The sequence below is a fragment of the Malaclemys terrapin genome, chromosome 9 (genome assembly GCF_027887155.1).
Source record: "Malaclemys terrapin pileata isolate rMalTer1 chromosome 9, rMalTer1.hap1, whole genome shotgun sequence".
Classification (NCBI taxonomy): Eukaryota; Metazoa; Chordata; order Testudines; family Emydidae; genus Malaclemys; species Malaclemys terrapin.
The window spans coordinates 39,524,636-39,548,639 of NC_071513.1; the positions used below are offsets into that span (position 1 = coordinate 39,524,636).

Genomic DNA, 24,004 nt, shown 5'->3' on the forward strand with positions numbered 1-24,004 from the left:
TAAATAACAATACAAAAGCACTTTGTTTGTTTTCTAGATGTGATCATTTCTGGTCAGAAATTCACACGCTGATCCCACTATTTACGAAGCAAGATACTTAGAAAACTTTCTAAGGTACTTATCTAGCCCCTATTGCCTCATTATTTATTATGATTGTGGCCCCAAGGAGCCCCACTCATGGGCCAGGACCACATTGTGCTACATGCTATACAAACAGAGAACAAAGAGACCGTCTCTACCCCAAAGAGCTTACAATCTAATTATAAGACAAGACACAGCAGATGGATACAGACAGACCAACGGGGGTAAAAGGAAAAAATCTGTACACCTCATATTCTTTAATGTAGTTATCCTAACAAAACCCTTGTGAGATAAGGAAGTGCTATCATCCCCATTTTACAGATGGGGCATTGAAACACAGAAAGACTAAGCAACTTGTCCAAGGTCACACAGGAAGGCTGTGGTGAAACAAGGACTTGAACCTGGGTGTTCCCAGTTATAGGCTCATGCCCTAACCCCTTTCTTTCTATTGATCACAGAAGTATCTAAACACCTTACAGAATTGGGGTTACATTTCAGCTAGCCCTATATAACAGAAGATGTCAACCTCTGTTACAGAGATGTTATGGATGTGAGAAAATTGCTAAGTTATATGGTCTTATAACTTATTGTGAATGTTGGTGAGTTTGTTTGTTCTGTTTGATGTAATCTGGTGAAGGCTTTTTGTGATGAGATGATTTTGACTTCTCAGTTGTTTTTACTTATATATAATTTTTGAGATATAATCACTTGATAGTATTAATAAAGTTATATGGTTCCTAAAACCAGTAAAAATAACATAAAATAATAAAGATGATCTTATGGAAGATGAAATACTTAGCATTTTCCAAACTCTCTGATTCTCTAAGCCTCCAACTCTAAACCTTATGAATAGAGAGCCCTGCACGGATACAAAATTTATGTCCACATCTGATCCGCGATCTGAAAACATAGTCTGTGAATAGCCAAGGTTTGCAGGGCTCTACTTATGAGGTGAACGATGACTGTTTGTCCTCTTCTTCCAGAATCCCCTTGGGATCTCAGAAGGTCTTTCAAAATCTCCCATAAGTTTTTGCTTTAGTTAGCTGTGCCAGGAACCGTGGGATTGGTACTCAAAGGGCAATTCAACTACAACAATGTAGTACAGCACTAGTTGGGACACAGGGGAAAATGACACACAAAACAATACAACTATTGTTGACGCACAATACCAATGGTTCTTATGCTGGTGTTATCCCACTGCATCAACTACCTATGGTTCCATTCCCCTGTGTAGACGCAGCCGGTGAGACTCTTTCTACAGGCATCATACAGAATCATTTTGTGGTTCTTCCATCAATTGTCCTTTTCCTAGGATATAAGGCTATATCTATACTGACTGTTTTTCATAAAATGTCTAATTGTTGCTGTCATTGGCACAGCTCTCGTGCGAACCAGCCACTTTATTTTAACTATTGTGTCATCCAATCCTGTACAGAGAAGGTACAGATAACTTATGACAAGATTTTCAAAAGTGGGTAGTTGATCTGAGTGCTTTAATATTTGGGTGCCCAATTTGAGACATCTTAAAAGGGCCTGTTTTTCAGAGGGTGGATGCTCAGCACTTTATTAAAATCAGACCTCTTTAAGATATCTCAAACTGAGCACCAGAAAATTGAGGCATGCAAAATTGGCAGCTACCTTTGAAATTCTTAGTCATAGAATAAAAACGCTGGTGGCTGCCTATCTAAACTATGTTTGCACCGTTGCTACCAGTGCTGGAGCTGAAATAGTGGTAATGCTTCATGGGAAATTTGAAGCAAAATGTGAGTGTAGACAAGGCCTCTGAGTAACTTTTCTATCCCCTTGAGAGATGCTTCTTTTTATTTCAAAGGTGTCTGGCAGATTTCTCAATGTGGATGGTGGATGGTGGGGTTGGTTGGGAAAGAAACCACTTTCTTTGGCTGATTCTGGGACTATTCCATTTCTCATAGGCCTGGGCATTTGGTGTATCTCCTGTTTTTCTTAGGGACATTGTCCCCTTTTTGCTCTTGCTAGGTCCCATTTCCAATACATTTCTTTCTTTACCCTTGCTCCAGGGCGAAGGCTGAGGCACAGGCATCTGCCCACTATCCTCATCTTGCTCTTTCTACTCCCCAACCTTCAAACCATGTACTGCCAACTGTCTAAGCTATATAGTTCCAGCTTTGCTACAGCACCTGGTATCAGAGCCTTCTGCCACAGACCAAAGGTTATGGACCTCACCCCTGCTCACAGCTTCGACTCCAGAGCACATAGCGGGACTCTTGGGGGGGGGGGGGGCACGTTATGACCCAAATGCAGAGGATATTGGGGGAAATCCCACCCCTGGGGGAAGGGGATCCGCACATGATGCAGCAGGCAACCAGGAGCCTGAGTAATAGGGGTGGAATTGGCGATATTGCAAACATATGCTTTCAGGGTCTTCCCCAGCGACTGAGCCCAGGTGCCCTGGCAGCCACGGTCAGCGGAGGCGGTGACGGGGGCCAGGTGGTTCGATGCGGCCGATGCCCCTTGTACTACTCGGCACGTCGAGGGTTTCGCCCGACCCGATCCCGGTCTCTGTCCCACCTGACGACGCCTTCGCAACGGGCTTGCCCCGGGCCTTCCTCCTCCTCTCCCCAGCTCCCGCCTCAAGCCCTCCCGTGGGTCTTGGCCCCTCCACCGTCACCCCCCGCGCTCCTGTCGCTCCCGCGAGTCCCCGTCCCCTTCCCGGGGGGACCCCCTGGCTCTCCGCGTTCCCCGTCCCAATCCCCCGAGAGTCCCTCCCACTCCCTGACTCCCCCCACCCCACCCCGGGGTGCCGGCCGGCCCTTCGCTCCCCAGGCCCGATACCTGGCGGTCTCCAACGGCTGCTGCGGTCCCCGGGGAGCCGAGCTCCAGCGCAGCGTCTGCCGTTACCATGGCAGCGGCGAGTCTTTCCCCCCTCCCGACGCGGCCCGTGATCTCGACCTCTCAGCCAACCCCGTGAGAGCACATCGGAATGGCAGCAAGTTCAGCCAGTAACATGGTAGAATCCCATAACTCTGCGGGTGATTGGCGAAAGCTGGGCCCACCACCTTCGCGTTCTGTAAGCGTCACACGCACGCACGCACAGTAGTCTCTCACCGTCAGGGCCGGCGCGCGGGATCTGTAAGGCAAAGAACGGTGGTGCGGGGCTGGGCCTTGAGTGACCAGGTGAGGAGGCGCCTGCTCCCCCCGGGCCCTGCGCGGCCCCGCCCGCCGAGCCGCTCTGCCCTGAGGAGTGGGGGCAGCGATGGCGGCGCGCGCAGGAGCACGGGCTCGGCGGTCCCTGAGGGGCGGCCCGGGCCTGGCCCTGCTCGCTAGGCTCGGGCGGGGGCGGTGACCTGATGGGCCTCGCTTACCTCCCAGCGGCACGGGGGTGAAACCTGCTGCCCCTCCCCGGGCAGCGCGTCCTGATTCCCTCCCGCCCCCTCCCCGCATAGTGACATTTCACTAGATGAGCCCAGTGGGGTCAGGGCCTTGGGATCTAGAACATTTTCCTCTGTCCCGTCCCCGGGTGCTACGGGCCCAGCACGGAGCTTCTCGGTGCGAAGGGGTGTCTATTGTGGGGGGTGGATGCTCTCCGTGGTGCCTGCTGCAGTAAGATCCACCCCTACGCAGGCGGTACCTGCCGTGATCTTTCCCCTATTCAACTGCTGTTGGCATCTCATGGCACAGCCTTGCAGCTCAGTTAGGGATACCTGTACCCTGCTATAGCGCATTTCCCAAGGGGTGTGGTCATGTGCCTTCTGTGTGCCTCAGGTTCGGATAAAAAGAACAGGAGTATTTGTGGCACCTTAGAGACTAACACATTTATTAGAGCATAAGCTTTCGTGGGCTACTGCCCACTTCAGCCTCTGCCTTTCTCTGTAGATCGTAGAACTTAAGGTCAGTTTCATTAGTGCTCATCCTTGTAGCACTAGTGACTGGCAAATTCTTATAGTTAACGTATTTGTTATGTAGCCTTTGGTGACTCTGGTGAATTAGTGTTTCGCTGGTAGAAATGTTCATGGGGGAAAATGAAAGCATTGAAATATTCATTTGAAGGTAGAGCTCAGTAGCACATTGAAAGGGAATCACACTAACTGTATTTCATCGCCTACTCACAACGTGTGGATGCACAGAACTGCCAAATTCCCTAGCCAGTCAGAAATTAGGGTGGCACAAAGTGCAATGGGCTGTTGAGTGGTTTTTTATTTATTCTTTTTTTTTTCTCAGCGTCAGAAATCATCATGAGTCAGTTTAACTTTGGATCTGCTTCTGCTGGGGGAGGGTTCAACTTTGGCACTCCAAAGACAGCAGCCACCACAGCACCGACAGGCTATTCCTTCACACCTGGCAGTGGAACAGGATTCAGTTTTGGGACACCAACTCAGACCCCAGCAAGCACCCAGTCTACAGGTCTGTTCTCCCTGGCCACCCCTGCTACATCTGCACAGGCTTCTGGATTCAGTTTCGGATCACCAGCCACATCAACTGCAGCCCCAGCAGGAAATGTATTCTCGTTGGGGTAAGAAATAACTAGAGGAAGTATCTGTTCTTATCGTTCTTGTGAGTTGCCATCATTGAGTTGTCTTTTTCTATAAATTTTTTAAAAATACATTGGGAGTGGAGAGAATCCAAGTGGAAAGCTAGCTGAAAGATTGAGTCTTGTAGGGGATTCAAAAGAAGGAAGATGGGGAAGATGTTTGACATATAAAGGAAAGCGGCTGTCCCAGGCATACCAAGTGGTATGGAAAAGGTAGACTTTACTGAGAGGAGGTAATTAAGGAAGCCTCAAGGTAAGTGGAGTTAAGTCATGATGGGTTGTAATACAGTGTATAGGAACTGAGCTGTCTCTTTGAGATTAAATCCAATGCTCTACAAAGAAATCTGGTAAATAGCTGACCTTCCTGAAACTCTGCTTATCTAAAATGTTAAAGATAAGCCATAAAAAACTGCCCTTCAGCAGCTTGCTGGACTATATTATAAACATGGCAGTTCATCTTGCTATTCTTTTTCTGTCTAGGGCAAGTGTACCAAAGTTAAACTTGGGCAGCAGTGGCACCCCTCAGACTACAGGAATCACTGGAGGGTTTGGACTTGCTAATAGTACCGCCCTTACCAGCTCTATACCAAGCAGTGTGTCTTCAAGTCAAGTAGCAGCTCCTTCTGGCTTTGTTTTTGGCCCCACTACCACCACCACTGCTCAGGCTGGGACAACTGGAGGGTTCAACTTTGCCAGCAGCGGAACAGCTCAGACTGGAACCCCGAACTTTAATATCAGCTCTGTGGGAAATACAACTCAGCAAGTAGCACCTACAGGGTTAACCTTTGGAGCAGCCCCAGCTGCTGCCACCATTGCACCAACTACTGCACAACCAGCCACTGCCTTCAGTCTTGGGGGACAGTCCACAGGTGAGTATCAATCTTGAATTGGAAGCCCAAGTATTAGCAGTACAGTAACTCCTCACTTAAAGTTGTAGTTATGTTCCTGAAAAATGCGACTTTAAGCGAAACGATGTTAAGCAAAACCAATTTCCCCATAAGATTTAATGTAAATGAGGTTAGGTTAGGTTCCAGGGAAATTTTTTTCACCAGACAAAAGACTATATATACACGCACACACATACAAACAGTATAAGTTTTAAACAAACAATACTGATACACAGTGATGGTGATTGTGAAGCTTGGTTGAGGTGGAGGAGTCAGAGGGTGGGATATTTCCCTTACTGCTAAATGTTGAACTAGCAATTGGCTGAGCCCTCAAGGGTTAACTCTCTCACTCTACAGGGCAGCAGGAATGGAGGGAGATATGTGCATTTCCTCTTTAAGTACACTGCCTTGTTAATTAGATCAGCTTGCTGAGACTGCAGCTGCTGCAAGCTCCCTCCCTCCTGAGCCCTGGTGTGTCCCCCCTGCTCTATGGAAGATGGGGGTAAGCGGGGAGCAGGAGGGAGGGGGACACCCTGACATTAGCCCCCTCTTCCTTCCCTCCCCCCACACAGCAAGCAGGAGCATATCCAAGGCAGAGGGCAGGAGCAGCACATGGCAGTGGGGGGAGGGACAGCTGAACTGCAGGCAGCTGCTGCACAGGGAACTTAGGGGGGCTGCCGGTCCACCCTGGTTCCAAGCCCCCACCAGCCAGTTGCAATGGGCTGCTCTTCCTGCAAGCAGTAGACAAAGCAGGCGGCTGCCAAACAACGTTGGAAGGGAGCATTGCACAACTTTAAATGAGCATGTTCCCTAATTGATCAGGAATGAAACAACATTAACTGGGATGACTTTAAGTGAGGAGTTACTGTACTATATTCATATTAAAGCTCCTCCAGTCAGCTGACTTCTGAAGCTATGTAAATGAAATGGTATTTACCTATTAAAAGTTCTAATAATGCAGGTGAATTGATGGTTTGTTTGAGAAATGGACACTGAAGTCTGCTGTTTCAGTCTGGTGTGAAATAGAATTGGTGCTGTAAGTCACCATTTTTCAATATATGCCTGCCCAAAGTCGCCAGTTATCGGTAACTGTTTTTCATGTCGTCTTTAATATGGCATCTCTATGGATGGTCTCAATGTGACAGAATTACAGAGTATACTTCGTATCCTAAATGTTGATAGTCCGGTTTATCTCTTTCTTGATGCCCACCAGATAATCTGAAATTTAGAAAATACACACAGTAGAACCTTAGCAGAAGTGTTTTTGTTTGCTACTTCAGATTGCTATAATGGGAAGTGACAGAGTGTGAACATGCACTGAGTCAACAAATTAGTTTGTGGTCTAGTTAGTCCAGCTTGGTTAATAGGCCACTGTCTCTTTTGTAGGCCATTTTGCAGAGGAAATTTATTTTTTCACAGCACTCCAATCTAAGGCCATAATGCTGGGATGAGTGGTCTGCAGGCTTATCTCATTAAATCTAGGGCTATTGACTTACTCGTGTCTTGTGTATGAGCATCTAGATACACACAGATGATGAGATGAAATAAGAGTTTAGAAAGAAACAGAACTGCAGAGATGACAGTGGGTTCATCTGACCTTGGAATGTCTTTGCAATCACAGTTCCACAAACCTTTTGTGGAAAGGGTTTGGTACCATAGTACTGTGACTGTTACAGATGACTATCTCTTGTTAGAACTGTGTTTTCCGTAAGTGCTGGGTTTCAACCTCAAAGGACTGAAATAATTCTGCCACATCCTGAGTGTCGGCAACAAGTTGAAAATTGGTTGCATTTGTAAAATCAGTTCTCTTTAGAAATAAGATGTGGGTAAAAAGACCTTGCATTTATAGTCAGTTGCTCTATGGACTCTGTTCCAGGGGTTTGAAGCCACTACTGTATACTTCCCAAGCCATTAAGAATAGTTCCAGTACCGCGGACAGGGACAAAGTAGAAACAGCAAAAAGTCAAGTTTGACACATCATCACGAAGTTACAGTGATGGTCTTTTAAACATTAAAAAGTGGGGGGAAGTCTATAGCCTGAGTGGGTGATGGTCAGCTGCAGTTAGTCTGCATTAGAGCAAATCTTACAAGTTGTTATGGACAGAATATATTAGATCTAGTGAATCCCATTGACAGTGCTGGATCTAGGTCTGTCAGAGGGACATCGATATTAATCTGATAATAGATATTCTTAGCTCTACTCATTTCGATATTGTGGGTTTTTTCAGTCTCTCTCTCTCTCTCTCTCTCTCTGCAGTTGCAGCTATTTCAAAGTCTCTGCTTTAGAACTGTTTGCTCTTGTTTCATGTCTTTTTGTATTTCTTAATCCAGGTTTAAATTTTGGAATACTGGCCTCGACAGCAGCCACCTCTGCACCCACAGGAACATTGACAGCTACTACCATCCAGGGACCTAGTTTATCATTTGGAACCAAACTCGGAGGTAGGTGGTGACTGGGGCATGGTGACTGAAAGATGAGTCAGGGTGAAGGGGATCTGACTACCCTGCTTGAAGTAGTTCTGTTTATTGGAGAGTGGAGAACAGATCAAAATAGGAGTGGACGTGTTATACTTTGTCTTGCAGTGAATTTGCTCCTTGGTCAGATTCTGTAAGTTCTCTAGTATCAGAGGGGTAGCCGTGTTAGTCTGAATCTATAAAAAGCAACAGAGGGTCCTGTGGCACCTTTGAGACTAACAGAAGTATTGGGAGCATAAGCTTTCATGGGTAAGAACCTCACTTCTTCAGATGCAAGTAACTTACTTGCATCTGAAGAAGTGAGGTTCTTACCCATGAAAGCTTATGCTCCCAATACTGTTAGTCTCAAAGGTGCCACAGGACCCTCTGTTGCTTTGTAAGTTCTCTAAGCACCTTCTTATTTTACTGTACAGCTCAATTTTACTTTGTACAGAATTTTGCGTATGAAAACTGTATTTCACAATTCTTTATGGGGTAAAATAAAACAGAGGAGTTTAAGGGTGATGGGGGGGGAAGAGATACTTTAAAATTAAAGCTGAAAACAGAAGCTGCAGAGGAGAAGACTCTTACATCAATAGAAGGAAGATTAGTGTAGATCAGGAGTTCTCAAACTTCATTGTACCATGACCCCCTTCTGACAACAAAAATTACTACATGACCCCAGGCGCGGGTGGAGGGGGAGATGAAGCCTGAGCCCCGGCGCCCTGGGTGTGGGGGCCAAAGCACAAGGGTTTCAGTCCAGGGTGGGGGGCTTGTAACCTGAGCCTTGCCACTCAGGACTGAAGCCTGGTGGGGCTTGGACTTGGGCTTCAGCACTGGGCCCCAGAAAGTCTAACGCCAGCCCTGGCGACCCCATTAAAATGGAGTCACGACCCACAGTTTGAGAACCGCTGGTGTAGATGAATGGAGAAAAGGTGTGTCAAAGAGAAGGTCCCATTCTCTGCTTTGTTTGTTCTGAGTGTGTGTCTTGAAGCTTCAGAGAAGGATATGTTTGTATGGGTTTTGGCTTTTTCTGTTCTAGGCTTGACTGCAACATCCACAGCTCCTACCACTACAGCTTCCCTTCTTGGTTCATCTGGGCCTACTTTGTTTGCATCCATAGCAAGTTCTTCAGCACCAAACTCCTCTGCTGCCACAGGCCTCTCACGTAAGTCACAGAACATGTATCAGACAGTTTTCCTCACAGTCTGTCCTCGTATTGGCAAGTAGATGGTCAAGGAGTAGGTTGGCAGGTTCTGTCTGTGGTGATGGTGCTTTTTCACTAAAGGAATCACGTTAAGGTACAACTACAGTTATTTTGGTCTTTGATAGTGTCAGCTTGTCTTTGTCCGCTTCAGGGCAAAAATCTTGTCAGTGATGTATCCTGTTCGTTGCATAGAAACTTTTGTCCAGAACATAATGCATGTGAGAAGAGTGGCAATTTTAACTAACTCTGATTTTTTTTTTGTGTCCACTGTCCTGATATTATCATCACAGCTGAACATGCCAGTGACTCTGATTACATGTGTCAAAGTCAGGCCTGATCTACGCTACAGAGTTAGGTTGACATAAGGCCGCTTACATCGACCTAACTCTGTGAGTATCTACATTAGTGTTGTTCCTGCTGATGTAAGTCACTCACTACACTGACTTAATAACTCCACCTCTCCGAGAGTTGTATCACTTAGGTTTGTATAGTTAGGTTGATGCAGTGTCAGTATAGACACTGCATTGATTGTTATGGCTGTCAGTGCCTGACTGCTGACAGCCCAGAGCTGTCAGTGCTCCACACTGTCAGTTAAATTGGTGGAAGCGCTCCTGGTGAGGACGTGCACTGCCGACAGCAGGAGGGGAGTTTGGACATGGAAAAATGTAATTTAATGACTACAGTGACTGTACAGCAATGTAACTTAAGTTGACTTAATTTTGTAGAGTAGATTTTCCCTCCCTGTGCTATTATCTCTGAGATAGTGTTGATGATGGTCAGGTCTTCACATTCCATTTTCAAGTGAGGTGCTGGTTTGGGGAAGGGTGTATGTGAATATTTGGTGGTTTTAATATGCTGCGTATCTAGGTAATTCCTTTGTGGTAGAAGATGTGCCAGCTACTTCATACCAGGAAATACTAACTTTCTTCTGCCCACTGTAGGGTAGTTAATCTGACCCTGTGTCTAACAGCTCTCTCACTTTCCAACCCTATAAATGTGTTAACAGTCATAGTCAACAATGGGGAAATAAACCCGACTACAAGAATTTTGCCACAAGGAGTGATTTCTGCTGTTAATATAGCTATTTGTGTAGAAAAACACCACTTTGTACCTAGCCAGAGAGATGTTTTAAAAGTCCTTTGGGGAAGTGAAAGTGTGGGTTTATTGCACTACAGTCCTTTTGGCTACTGGAGAATATCTTTTTTGATTGCCCATCTGTAACTTTTAGTAGCTTATGTATTTGCTGTATGAATAATAGAATAATTTACCAGATTTTCTCCAAGTACTTGATGTAAAACATAGAATCATAGAAATGTAGGACTGGAAGTGACCTCAATAGGTTATCTAGTCCAGTGCCTTGCACTGTGGCAGGGCTAAGTATTAGACCATCCCTGACAAGTGTTTGTCCAACCTGTTCTTAAAAACCTCTAATGACAGAGATTCCACAGCTTCCCTAGGTAATTTTGTTCCGGTGCTTAACTACCCTTAAAATTAGGAAGTTTTCCATAATATCTAACCAAAATCTCCCTTGCTGCAATTTAAGCCCATTACTTCTTGTCCTTTCCTCAGTGGTTAAGGAGAACAATTTATCACCCTCCTCTTTATAACAGGCAACAGAGGGTCCTGTGGCACCTTTGAGACTAACAGAAGTATTGGAAGCATAAGCTTTCGTGGGTAAGAACCTCACTTCTTCAGATGCAAGTAATGGAAATCTCTAGAGGCAGGTATATATCAGTGTGGAGATAACGAGGTTAGTTCAATCAGGGAGGGTAAGGTGCTCTGCTAGCAGTTGAGGTGTGAACACCAAGGGAGGAGAAACTGTTTCTGTAGTTGGATAGCCATTCACAGTCTTTGTTTAATCCTGATCTGATGGTGTCAAATTTGCAAATGAACTGGAGCTCAGCAGTTTCTCTTTGGAGTCTGGTCCTGAAGTTTTTTTGCTGTAAGATGGCAACCTTTACATCTGCTATTGTGTGGCCAGGGAGGTTGAAGTGTTCTCCTACAGGTTTTTGTATATTGCCATTCCTGATATCTGACTTGTGTCCATTTATCCTCTTGCGTAGTGACTGTCCAGTTTGGCCAATGTACATAGCAGAGGGGCATTGCTGGCATATGATGGCATATATAACATTAGTGGACGTGCAGGTGAATGAGCCGGTGATGTTGTAGCTGATCTGGTTAGGTCCAGTGATGGTGTTGCTGGTGTAGATATGTGGGCAGAGTAGGCATCGAGGTTTGTTGCATGGGTTGGTTCCTGAGTGAGAGTTGTTATGGTGCGGTGCGTGGTTGCTGGTGAGAATATGCTTAAGGTTGGCAGGTTGTCTGTGGGCGAGGACTGGCCTGCCTCCCAAGGTCTGTGAAAGTGAGGGATCATTGTCCAGGATGGGTTGTAGATCACTGATGATGCGTTGGAGAGGTTTAAGCTGAGGACTGTAGGTGATGGCCAGTGGAGTTCTGTTGGTTTCTCTTCTGGGCCTGTCTTGTAGCAGGCGGCTTCTGGGTACACGTCTGGCTCTGTTGATTTGTTTCTTTATTTCCTTGTGTGGGTATCGTAGTTTTGAGAATGCTTGGTGAAGATCTTGTAGGTGTAGGTCTCTGTCTGAGGGGACAGACAGACAGAGACCTACACCTACAAGATCTTCACCAAGCATTCTCAAAACTACGATACCCACACAAGGAAATAAAGAAACAAATCAACAGAGCCAGACGTGTACCCAGAAGCCGCCTGCTACAAGACAGGCACAGAAGAGAAACCAACAGAACTCCACTGGCCATCACCTACAGTCCTCAGCTTAAACCTCTCCAACGCATCATCAGTGATCTACAACCCATCCTGGACAATGATCCCTCACTTTCACAGACCTTGGGAGGCAGGCCAGTCCTCGCCCACAGACAACCTGCCAACCTTAAGCATATTCTCACCAGCAACCACGCACCGCACCATAACAACTCTCACTCAGGAACCAACCCATGCAACAAACCTCGATGCCTACTCTGCCCACATATCTACACCAGCAACACCATCACTGGACCTAACCAGATCAGCTACAACATCACCGGCTCATTCACCTGCACGTCCACTAATGTTATATATGCCATCATATGCCAGCAATGCCCCTCTGCTATGTACATTGGCCAAACTGGACAGTCACTACGCAAGAGGATAAATGGACACAAGTCAGATATCAGGAATGGCAATATACAAAAACCTGTAGGAGAACACTTCAACCTCCCTGGCCACACAATAGCAGATGTAAAGGTTGCCATCTTACAGCAAAAAAACTTCAGGACCAGACTCCAAAGAGAAACTGCTGAGCTCCAGTTCATTTGCAAATTTGACACCATCAGATCAGGATTAAACAAAGACTGTGAATGGCTATCCAACTACAGAAACAGTTTCTCCTCCCTTGGTGTTCACACCTCAACTGCTAGCAGAGCACCTTACCCTCCCTGATTGAACTAACCTCGTTATCTCCACACTGATATATACCTGCCTCTAGAGATTTCCATTACTTGCATCTGAAGAAGTGAGGTTCTTACCCACGAAAGCTTATGCTCCCAATACTTCTGTTAGTCTCAAAGGTGCCACAGGACCCTCTGTTGCTTTTTACAGATTCAGACTAACATGGCTACCCCTCTGATACTCTTTATAACAATCTTTTATGCACTTGAATACTGTTATCATGTCTTCTCTGTCCTTTTCCAGACTAAACAAACCCTTTTTTCCCCCTCAATCTTTCCTCTTATTTTCAAGACCTTTAATCACTTTTCTTGCTCTCCTTTGCACTTTCTCCAGTTTATCCACACCTTTCCTGAAGTGTGATACCGAGAACTGGACACAGTACTCCAGCTGAGGCCTTACTAGTGCTGAGTAGAGTAGAAGAATTATTACTTATGTCTTGCTTACAACACTCCTAATAATACATCCCAGAATGATGTTTGATTTTTTTGCAACAGTATTACATATAGTTAAGATCTTGAAGCTTCAGGATAAGGTGGTTCTTGGTCTAATCAGCTGTGATTCAAGCTCTCCGGAATGCCCACTTTCTTTGCTCCTACCCTTGCAAAGAGCCTGGAGGAGGGCTTTTGACTTGCTCATGACAATCAGGTGTCCTCTTCTTTTTTAGATAAAGGCCTGTACCTTGGCTGCACTGTTTGTGGAGGGTTTTTTTCCATAGATGACACTTTCTTTACTCTGTGGACCAGAGTAATTTTGTTTTGAATATTATTCAGCTGTTTCGGGTGTTAGGACATAAAAGCGGAAAGTTCGGTCCATCATTAAATACGTACGCTACATAACTTCAGGATCACCTTCATTTTCTGTATAAGAGAGAAACAGTGCAGTTTACCAGAGAGAGCATGCAAAACTGAGCCACCTGAAGTAAGAAATAGCAGGTCACTTGCATTAGAAGAAACCAGACAGTATTTTGAGATCTTTAGGCTGTGTTCATGGGAACACAGCCTAGCCAGATCACTCCAATCAAATTACATTACATGTTGCAAAAACTCAGTGAGAATGGAGTCAATCATGCACCTCATGGGGACCAAACTTGTCCCTGGTGTAACTCCATTGAAGTTAGTGGAGTTCTACCAGAAATGAATTTGGCTTACTGCCTTCATTCTGCTTATGTTTTGGCATCCCTTTTCCAAAGTGTATCTCTGTGGGGCTTAGTAAATTTGGCAAGATAGTCTTCTGAGTTTAGCCATATCCAGGATGCTGTATTTGATTCAGTAGATTGTTTCCATAATGAGTTACTCGCAATCCTCACTCTCATTTAGCCTCTGAGTACTTATAGTTCCAGGACTGTGTTCCCAAGCTACCTTGAGACTGGTGTTTGGGTCCTATTGCCTGTTCTAGCAATTTGTATCAGTTGAATGTTGCATGTTTCAAATTATCCAAATATAATAGTTAGTAGCTTTGCAGCTGAATTGAGAAGAACTCTTAAAACAGCTGTGAAGCCTTCTGTATGTATCCATTGTTTTAACCTGCCATTCTTCACCTAGGTGCCTGGATGTTCCCTCAGCCTACTTAGTTATTGGTTCATTGCTAGTACAGATAAAACAGGGACCAGAGCACAGTAACTTTCTAAAGGGGATCCCAGTCCAGTGGGGCGCACAGGAAACTGTGTAATTCTCTTCTGTTTACAGTTGGTGGCACCTCAACTGCAGCAACCAGTCTGGGTACTCTTGGGTTTGGATTAAAGGTCCCTGGAACAACAACTGCTGCAACCATCACTACCACAAGTAAGGACTAGATTCTGAAAAGAATGAGAATGATCCTGCTGATAACACTATTGTATAGTCCCATGATTCTCAGTCTTTCTACCCAGGATCTGAAAACCATCCACTGTTTTGTGTTGTGATACATCTGGTCCCACAATTCTTTTTGTGGCCATTGTGGACTTGTGTTCGCAGCAAGAAACCACAGGTTGTCTTGGCTGGGGGCTGTAAGAGTTTGGCAGTCTGGTTTACAGGGTTGGTGAGGGGCTGCTGTTTACTGGGGTAGCATCTCCCTCTCCAGCCACCAGCCTTCCTACACAGCAGGCATAGCATTGCTTCAAGAGGCTGTGGATCTAGCTGCACATTGTGTAGGGATAGAGGGGAGGGAGAAATAGGGAGGACTGAGTAGCTGCAGTAAGATTAATTGGGGTGACTAGGATGGGATGGAAATAGGATAGAAAGGGAGCATCTAGCTTCTTCCCTGCCCTGGATCCTAGAGAATGCAGAATTTTGAAGCCTTTTGCCCACTTCCATCAACCAGTGGGTTGCTCACACTTCTGAGTTGCACCCGACTGGTTGAGAAGTCCTTGTCTAGACTTAATAATAGCACAGTACCAAGATCCAGGACCCAGCATCCAGTTCCTGACTCTGCCAGTCAGTTGCTTTGTGATCCTTGCCTGTCTGTCTTACTACTATTTTGCAAAAAGGAAAGCTATTGCCCAACAAGCACTGAGGCTTGTTTCCTTAAGGTTCATAAAGAGCTTTGAGATCCTGGGACAGAAGGTGCTGTATAACTGTCAAGTTTTATTAACAGATGTTCATCAGCATCATTAAAACATTTTTTAGTTCACCAGCTCTGCTTATAAGAAGTCCAGTTCCAAAGAAGAGTGGTGATGCAGCTCACAAATTGCATGCATTGGCAGAGCTATGTGTAGATTCAGTATTCTAGTAGTTGGGGTCCTGCAGATCTGGGTTGAGAGAGATGTGTGCAGAGTTTGCATTGTATCTTTCTCAATATTACTTGGTTAAATCTGTGCTTTCAGTCCCTCCTTTTAATACCCACTTGGGTTGGAAGGGAACCTGGGGATCTTCAGTCCATCCCTGTCCATTGTAGCAAAATTGATTTATTTATTTATTCTTCTCTCTATATATCTATATAATTTGAAAACTAAGAGAAATAAGCCACTACTTGCTGCTTATACAGAATAGAGCTTTCTAAAGATCTCATAGCACCTTACAAAGGTGGATAAGTAGTGTTATCTACATCTTACAAATGGAGAAACTCAAGTGACATGGCTAATCTAGATCACATAGTCAAGGTAATTTGTGAATAGAACTCATGCCTCCTAATTTCCAATCTTGCATCCAATCTGCTAGATCACAGTTGATCTCTCCTCCTCTGTATACATTCCTCTCCTTTTATGTGTGGTGTGACACTAAATCTTTCCTTGCAGGCACTTCTTCTGCCCCTAGCACAGGCTTTGCCTTGAATCTTAAACCACTGACCACCACTGGTACCATTGGTGCTGTGACTTCTACTGCTACTATAGCCACCACAACAACCAGGTGAGTCCTTTCAACCAACTGAATTACTGCTAAGTGTCCTAGTTCAGTGGCTGGGTACTGAGAGTGTGTGTTCAAATTCATGATGTAGTCAGTTTGTCTGATTCCTCCACTCAAAATCCAATAAAGAGACTGTGGTGGGATTGGAATGCAGAAGTACAGTGAGTATCATAGATATACTATATCCTGGCAAGGATGTACTGTTGAAGTCTATTTGTAATTCAGTGGTCGTGCGGTTAACAGTAGCTGTGCTGTCAGCTTTATATCTTGTCATTTTTGAGCTTGTATTCATTCTAGCTTAATGCTCTCTCAACTTCCCCAACCCCAGTGCTCCACCAGTGATGACTTATGCTCAGCTGGAGAGTCTGATTAATAAATGGAGCCTAGAACTGGAGGACCAGGAGAAACATTTTCTTCATCAGGCTACACAGGTCAATGCCTGGGATCGGACACTGATTGAGAATGGAGAGAAGGTGAGATGGCATGCCTTATCAACCTGCTTTTCACATAGGGCCAGATTTTTAAAGATATTTGAGTGCCCAAAGATACAAATAGGCACCCAGTGGGATTTTCAAAAGTACCTAGATGCCGAACTTCCATTGGTGGGTCTTTTAGGGGGAGGAGGAAATCCCACTAGGCACCTATCTGCTTCTTAGACAACTTTACAAATCTGGCCCAGCATGATTAAGAGTTTCCCAGATAAGATGAGAAATCTTAGGCCAGCCTGTTGCCTAGGAGTTAGCTTTTGTGGCCATAACTCCAGTGCTAAATCTAAAATGTTCTCTATAAACATCTATACCACTATTTCGTCTTTCTGGTACACAATTTTCATGGTGTTTTTTCTCAATCCACCCCTTTCCCTCTACCCCTACATCCTGACAGATGATTTCTGAATTCTATTGCTACAGTCTGTTAAATGCTATGTGTTCCTGTCTGGTTTTAGATTACTTCATTACACAGAGAAGTGGAGAAAGTGAAGCTGGATCAGAAGAGGTAAGAGAGACTGTGTGCTTTAGTGATGTGCTTTGTTTTCCTGGGATAGTGATCTTTCCATCTCCTTGCAGCCTTCCGATGATGAAGAGTTTATACACCACATATAACTCTGCCCTAAGTTGCTTTCAGTAGCACACTTGTTCATTTGCCTTTCTGCAGGTTGGATCAGGAACTCGATTTCATCCTGTCACAACAGAAGGAGCTGGAAGATTTGCTGATCCCTCTGGAGGAGTCTGTAAAGGAACAGAGTGGGACTATCTACTTGCAGCACGCAGATGAGGAGCGGGAGCGAACGTAAGGAAGTGATCCTAGTTAAGCACATGATAGGGCAGAGCTAATGTAGTAACATTTGAGGACAGGAAGAACTAAACTTGGACTACAGGGTATTCTAGGGGGTTGCTATAGGATGAGGAAACTGGTAAAAACTTTTTCTGGAACATAGTCTTCCCAGTGGCTTGCATTTCCCATATTGGAAGTGTAGATAGAGGAATGAGGAAGTAGAGCTGTCGGTATATTTTATTAGATAACATAAATGGAGTTCTTTTGGGGGCTGTGGACTTAACTAGCTATTTGAGGTCAGTCTATTAATTTTTGGAATGATCTCTCTAATACTACTGAAAGTGAAGTCCCATGGGTGCTGATTAGAGCCAGGGAAGCAGTGTGTGTGATTATTCAAGTCATGGAAGCATTTTAGGGCAAGGACTGGTGAATTCTAGTAAGGCAACCAGAGAGGGTGTCTGACTTGCCCAAGAGATGTCTTGCAGGATCAGGACCAGTTGGTTTGTTTTATTCCTCTGGCAGGGCGTGAGGAGAATATTCTATTGAATCTTAAATGTCAGAGCATTGACGACATCTCTGTTCCCAGTGTCTTCATGTCTCTCTCCTATGAAAGAATATTGGTGTTGCCTAGTTGGCGGGGCAAAATGTTCCTCCAGTGTACTTGGTATATCTGTTTGATTTGAAACACTCTGACCACATCTCCTCCTCTGTGCTTTACAGCTATAAATTGGCTGAAAACATAGATGCCCAGTTGAAGCGTATGGCACAGGATCTCAAAGACATCATTGAGCACCTGAACACATCTGGGGGCCCTGCCGATACCAGCGACCCAGTGAGTATGAGCCAAGTTCTCTTGTGAAGGTGGTAAAAATCTCTTATGGGCCATTTAACTTGTGTAGTTCTGAATACTCTTCATGTCGTTTGTATTTTCAGGATTTGAAGAAGATTTTACAGCTTTTACTTCCTAGTTTTTTTTCTGTTGATCAAACTCCTGTTCCAGCACAAGCCAACGTGGCTCCCTTATGCTTACTCTAGGATCACATGAACATTATAAATGCTGCCAGCAGAAAGATTGCAAAACCTCCCCCCACAATCACTCACTTGTTGTTGTATTTATCTTTTATATACATATATTTTTGAAGTCTGGAAGATATTTTCCACCATATTGTAGACTTTTGCAGACCGACCTATCATATTTTGGGTGTGAACTTTGGATAGTCCTCTGTGTGCCACTTCAGCTGCCCCAAGGACAACAGGCCATCTCTTGCCTGAGTTTAGGACTAAATACCACAGATAGTGTGGCTGTAATCCTGCTTATTATTATGCTTCTTGCATATTCCTTGTGACGGATCAGAATTCTCTTCTGTCACATGTACATCTGTCATTGTTTCCATCTTCTGTTATACTTTTCATCTTCTAATTCAGACCTGAATTCTCATCTTTCTCCTACATATCAACTTGATTTTAATCTCCATCATGGTTTTTGCCTGTAGGCTTGTCAGTGGAGAACTTCCCTTTTGCTGAACATTGCAGAGCAGGGAGCTTTCCCAGCCTCTTCTACACCACCTTGCGAGTAAACCTTTTATGGGTATGATGTATCTGATCTCTATTAGCCTAAGAAAGCCCAGGCCACAAGGATATTTTCCAAACCAGAGGTCCCCATACAGCTGTGCTATGTGCTTCTTCTGTATCAGCTTCACCTGGGTGAAGTGACTGCTAGATTTGCTAAATGTATGGAGTACTTAGCCCTGACTGCTACAGCAAGCCCCGAGGACTAGGCTAGACTGGTGTCTAACTGGTATTTCTCTTACTGTTGTTCATTTCCACGTGTTACAACAGAATAACTCTCTCCTAAAATCTTGCATCTGTTTCTCTCCAGCTCCAGCAGATCTGTAAAATTTTGAATGCACACATGGATTCATTGCAGTGGATTGACCAGAACTCGGGTAAGAACCTTAATGAAGCCTTTTTTTTTAAGTAAAAAAATGGACTGGCCAAAATGTCAGGTCTGAACTGCACTTAGGAAGGAAGATTGGATATCTTGGAGGAGGGGAAGTGTAATCTCTTTCTGGCCTCTCTATTCAGTGTTCAGTGCTTAGTGGAGGGACTGTAGGTTGAGAGATCAGCTAGACAGTGACAGGTACTGGTAGTGGACTGTGCAAAACAATCACTTGTTCTGAAGTTAAAGTACTAAGTGTAATTCTGGTGTGTGTGTGTTTCTTGACCATAGATCACTTCAGAAAGCTACATGAGGAGTCTTCCCCAAGTACCAGCCTAATATCATTTGGATTCCCCTCTCTCTTCATTCTCCATTAAAGCCCTATAGACTCAGTAGTTTCTGGATGAAGTTCCTGGCCATTTGCTAAATATGTTAGGAAAATCAGTGTTCTAAAACTATCAATAGAAAATGGCTTCCCTATTGATAGTCTGAGCATGGGCTTTTACAATGTTATCAGCCTTTTCTTTATGGAAAATATCTTTTGAGGGTCACAAATGCCAGTTTTTAAAATGCTCTGGTCACCTCCATTGGCCTTCCTACCTCAGTATCTATCCTGTGGCCTCTCTCTCTCCCAAGTTTCAGCTCAGGAAGATTGCTCCTTACACTGTTAGCTGAGGTCAAACGTTCGTTCCCTGCAGGTACAGTAACTCCATTTTCTGAGGGACACTGCAGAAGTTGCAGAGTAACTTTGAAAAGATAATACTGAACAGATGTTATGCTGGGTATTAGAAAGGAAGATTGCTCTTCAGGGACTGGGTTTTTTCACTAAAATATTGGGATGCTTCCAGGGTTTAATTGCTTTTTCTGAAGTTATTACACATAGTTTTCATGACCAGGAACCATCTGTCTCCCAGTAAAGGATCCTGAGTATTCTAGCTAGTTTGCAGCTCTCCTTAACTGAACCTAATTAGCCACAAGGGGACACTGTTGGGTGATGTGGTGCTGCTCTTTCCAGGACTCAGGTACACTAGCTCTGCTGCACTCTCAACTCCTGCAAAGCTGTGAATGTCCCCAAACCCATGGTTTATATTCATCCCTTTTGAAAGAAGGCAAACTCCCTTGATTTAAATAGGTTTGTCTGATTATACCAGAGCTGTATTTGGCTTCCAGATTCCTAAAAGGTGTTAACTTCTCAGTACTCAGTGCTTGTCGTCATGATGAGATTTGACAGCTTCTGGGATGTCGCCTGTAGCAGCAGATCTGTGGGTCCAGTTGCAGTCCTCAATGTCAGTCTGGTGTAAAACAGTTGCCTGTTTCTTTTGAAGATTATTAAAGGGGTTGCAATTTGTTCCATCAGCGTGAGAATTTTTCTTGTATTACAAATAGGACCCTTGTATTACAAATTCACGGTCCATTTTGGTCAATTTCATGGTCATAGGATTTTAAAAATAGTAAATTTCATTATTTCAGCTATTTAAATCTGAAATTTCATGGTGTTGTAATTGACCCGAAAAGGAGTGTGTGTGTGTGTGTGTGGGGGGGGTGGTACTGCTACCCTTACTTCTGCACTGCTGCAGCCGGTGGCTCCCTTCAGAGCTGGGCAGCTGGAGAGCTGGCCGGGATCCCAGCTTTGAAGGCAGAGCCACCGTCAGCAGCAGCGCAGAAATAGAGGCATGGTATGGTATTGTGCTAACCTTACTTCTGTGCTGCTGTTGGCGGGGCACAGCCTTCAGAGCTGGGTGCTGGCCAACAGCTGCCACTCTCCAGCCACCCAGCTCTGAAGGCAGCGCAGAAATAAAGGGGTAATACCGTGATCCCCCTAAAATAACCTTGTGACTCCTCTGCAACTCCCTTTTGGGTCAGGACCCCCAATTGAGAAACTGGTATACCCCGTGAAATCTGTGTAGTCTAGGGTAAAAGCACATAAAAGACCAGATTTCACGGTCCATGACGCGTTTTTCATGGCTGAATTTGGTAGGGTCCTAATTATAAATCATGGCTATTCAGCCAATTAATTAGATCACTAGATTAATTGAATAGTCCAATGTCTATTTTTAGGGGATATGCAAGTTTCAAAGAGGAACCTGTCAACTTTAGTATGGTAGAGCAAGTCCCTCAAGCAGGGGTAGGAGCAGTTGATGTTACAAAATGTACTTTTTTCCCTGAATGATTTGTGTGCTTCCTTTGTTCCCTTGGGATGTTTAGCAAATGCAAGAGTTCCTGTTCTTATTTACACTTCCCCGTCATGTGCCCCCCTTCTGCAACAGCCAGAATGGCTTGTCCCATTGGCAGGACTGGGAGAAGTGACGCTTCCAAGATTATATTTTTCTTGATTTTAAAAATTTAAAACATAGAAACTGTTCACAAGTTTCTAAATCCCATTCCCTTAAAACACCTTCAGGGCTACCTCATAAAAGCAAAGTAGCTTTTCTAGATAATAATTGTAACATCTGTTATCTTGCTGAGGGGTTTCTTAAGACTTGTGTAACTTTAACATTTGCATCCAGAGAGCTGTATTAGCCCAGTGTGGGGGTTTTAAAATGTGGAACAGACACCTAGTAGATTCCAAACTCTCACATTGCTGAGATCTGTAAACATACCTTTGGCTAATTTGCTTCCCATTTCCAATGAGTCCACTCCTTCTTGGCACACCATGGTACCCTAAGATGACAAGATCTTAGCTGGGGGAACACAGGTATAGTCTAGATCTTAAATCTCTCCTCTTGCCAAAAGAACTCTAAGGAATTTTACTTTCTTCTATTTCTCTTATTAAAAGTTTGAGGGTTACAATAGCTGACTGGACTCTGGTGAGAGCTCTGCTTTGTAATGGGAGTATTAAATTTTGAGATGCATATACTGTATGTATAGCTGATAGTGGGGCTAAAACTCGCAGTACAAAGAGTGCCCTGCATAATTTGGAGCTTTGAAAGGATATTTAAATTTGCAGAGTTATTTGTTCTTGAAAATATGGGCCACTGCATGTGTGTTAATGCTTCTACTGCACGTTAACTGCAAAGGGGAAGCTTGTTCGTCCAGGAGACAGAGCTTTCCTGGAGTCTGGCTTAAGATTGGAATGAACTCCTGCAGACTCTAAGTACCAACACAAAACGTGCTGCTTTCTGTTCCAAGTGCAAAGTGCGTTTCAACCTGCCTTCATTAACAAAAACGCATACATTTTAATGAACGTAAAATATGCTATATATAATAAACCCATATATAATTTTCCCTTTTAAGAGGAAAGAAGAAAGAAAACATCCCAAATGCTAATTAGGTCACTTAATGTACTACTGGAAGAGTCTGGTATCACATGTTAGATGTATTACAAGAACTTAAATGGACTAGAATGTCTCCATACTACAGACCCATAGTGCAGCTTTATGATCAAGATTGGTGAAATTATTCTGCAGGAGTCATTTACAGGCTTTCAGAAAGAGTAGGCTTTTTCAGTTCAGTGCCTACAGCATACAGAACTATTGCAGTAATTTACTTATTTTATAGACAATAATTGAGAACAGATTATAGGTCATGAAGGGGGCAGAGTGGATAGTGTGTGCGTGTGCCCGTGCATGATTTGTGTATTTCCAAATATGGAGCCTGTTCCAGCTACTCATGTTCAGCAAGTGTTTAGTTTCTAACTTTGTAAAACTTTTGTTGAAAATGTAAATGAAATAACATAAATTAACGTAAACCAAATTGAAGTTGGGTCAGCAAGGAAGATTGGAGTGATGGCCAAAATGTCCTCTTGGGCTTGTCCACTTGTTTCTGGGTGTTGTGAGAGTTTCTGCCATCATAGCCATCCGATGAGCCTTTTGCAGTTCAGCAGTGTCTCATGCTGGGTTTTTCTCTCCCCTTCTGTTCCCAAACCTATCTTAACCATTGATCTTTACTCTTTCTGAGACACTCTTCTCTCCTCCAGACTTGTACTGCCTAGGGCTGTCTCTTATGATGTTCATGTGATCCTTATGTGTGTATTACGTTTTTTTCCCCTCTCCCCATAGCCCTGCTGCAGAGGAAGGTAGAGGAGGTGACGAAGGTTTGTGAGAGCCGCCGAAAGGAACAGGAACGCAGTTTTCGGATCACATTCGATTGAGTGATCCAAGAAATCTCTACTGCTGTAATATTTACTTGATAGCCATTTATGTACAAACTTAGGAAAAATAGAGTAAAAATTGTGATATCACGTTGTGTTTTTGTTTCAATAAAATGCTTTTTCATGCCAAACCTCCTATTGTCTGCAATATCCACCTTACTGGAATTCACATTGACTCATACCATAGAGATTGCTTGGAGCTTCTTAGTTCTGCAGCATCTGTGTCCTTGTTTTGTGGTTTTTGTACATATGTTTCAGGTATTTTACTCAGTTCTCGTTTGTTATCTTTAGAGTGTTTTAAACTACAGTGAAGTCACATGACTAACCTCTCCAGCTCAATTTTGCTTTAAAATTGGACTTATGCTGAACTATATTAAGATCTAAACTTAGTATGTGCTATTAAAATAATTTTAAATAATTCAAGCAGTACGTTCGCTGCTGAAGTTTTAAAGGAAGTCAGATCATTGAACTGGTGGAAGTCACTGGCAAAGCACCAGGAACCAGTTTGTTGAAGTGCTAAACCAGCTTTTGAAAACAATAGCCTCTTCTGCAGATGCAAAGAATATTTTCTTCATTTCAGTTTATTCGACTAGTTCAGTTCAATGACTAGTTCATTAAATGTTAAGATGAGTGGGAGCTGAAAAACAAAACAGGGAAGCTTGTTTTCTCTTCCAATCTATGACAAGTATGAGTGGATGGTGACTAGAAACAACTAGTTCCATTCATTAAGTACAGATAATACTTCCTTTGTTTTAATAAATAAGTTTTAAATTCATCCAGCACA

The 24,004-nt window shown here is 44.0% G+C and overlaps 2 protein-coding genes across 4 annotated transcripts in view; one reads left to right on the plus strand and one right to left on the minus strand.

The window, feature by feature from the left end:
* Nucleotides 1–2,973, minus strand: part of DNAAF6 (dynein axonemal assembly factor 6) — a 52,699-nt gene extending 49,726 nt beyond the window's left edge. For all 3 annotated transcript variants that reach the window (XM_054038760.1, XM_054038759.1, XM_054038758.1), the window contains exon 1: nucleotides 2,893–2,973. The gene's annotated coding sequence lies outside the window, so the exon portion shown is untranslated. The remainder of the gene's footprint in view (nucleotides 1–2,892) is intronic.
* A 170-nt stretch (nucleotides 2,974–3,143) lies between these two features.
* Nucleotides 3,144–23,351, plus strand: NUP62CL (nucleoporin 62 C-terminal like). Its single transcript, XM_054040379.1, has 13 exons — nucleotides 3,144–3,234; nucleotides 4,279–4,570; nucleotides 5,069–5,457; nucleotides 7,807–7,917; nucleotides 8,972–9,097; nucleotides 14,285–14,380; nucleotides 15,811–15,922; nucleotides 16,248–16,392; nucleotides 16,863–16,912; nucleotides 17,072–17,206; nucleotides 17,912–18,023; nucleotides 19,071–19,137; nucleotides 23,129–23,351. The coding sequence occupies exons 2-13, from the start codon at nucleotides 4,293–4,295 to the stop codon at nucleotides 23,218–23,220; spliced, it is 1,713 nt and encodes a 570-aa protein (XP_053896354.1). The 5' UTR covers nucleotides 3,144–3,234; nucleotides 4,279–4,292; the 3' UTR covers nucleotides 23,221–23,351.
* Nucleotides 23,352–24,004: the final 653 nt, after the last annotated feature.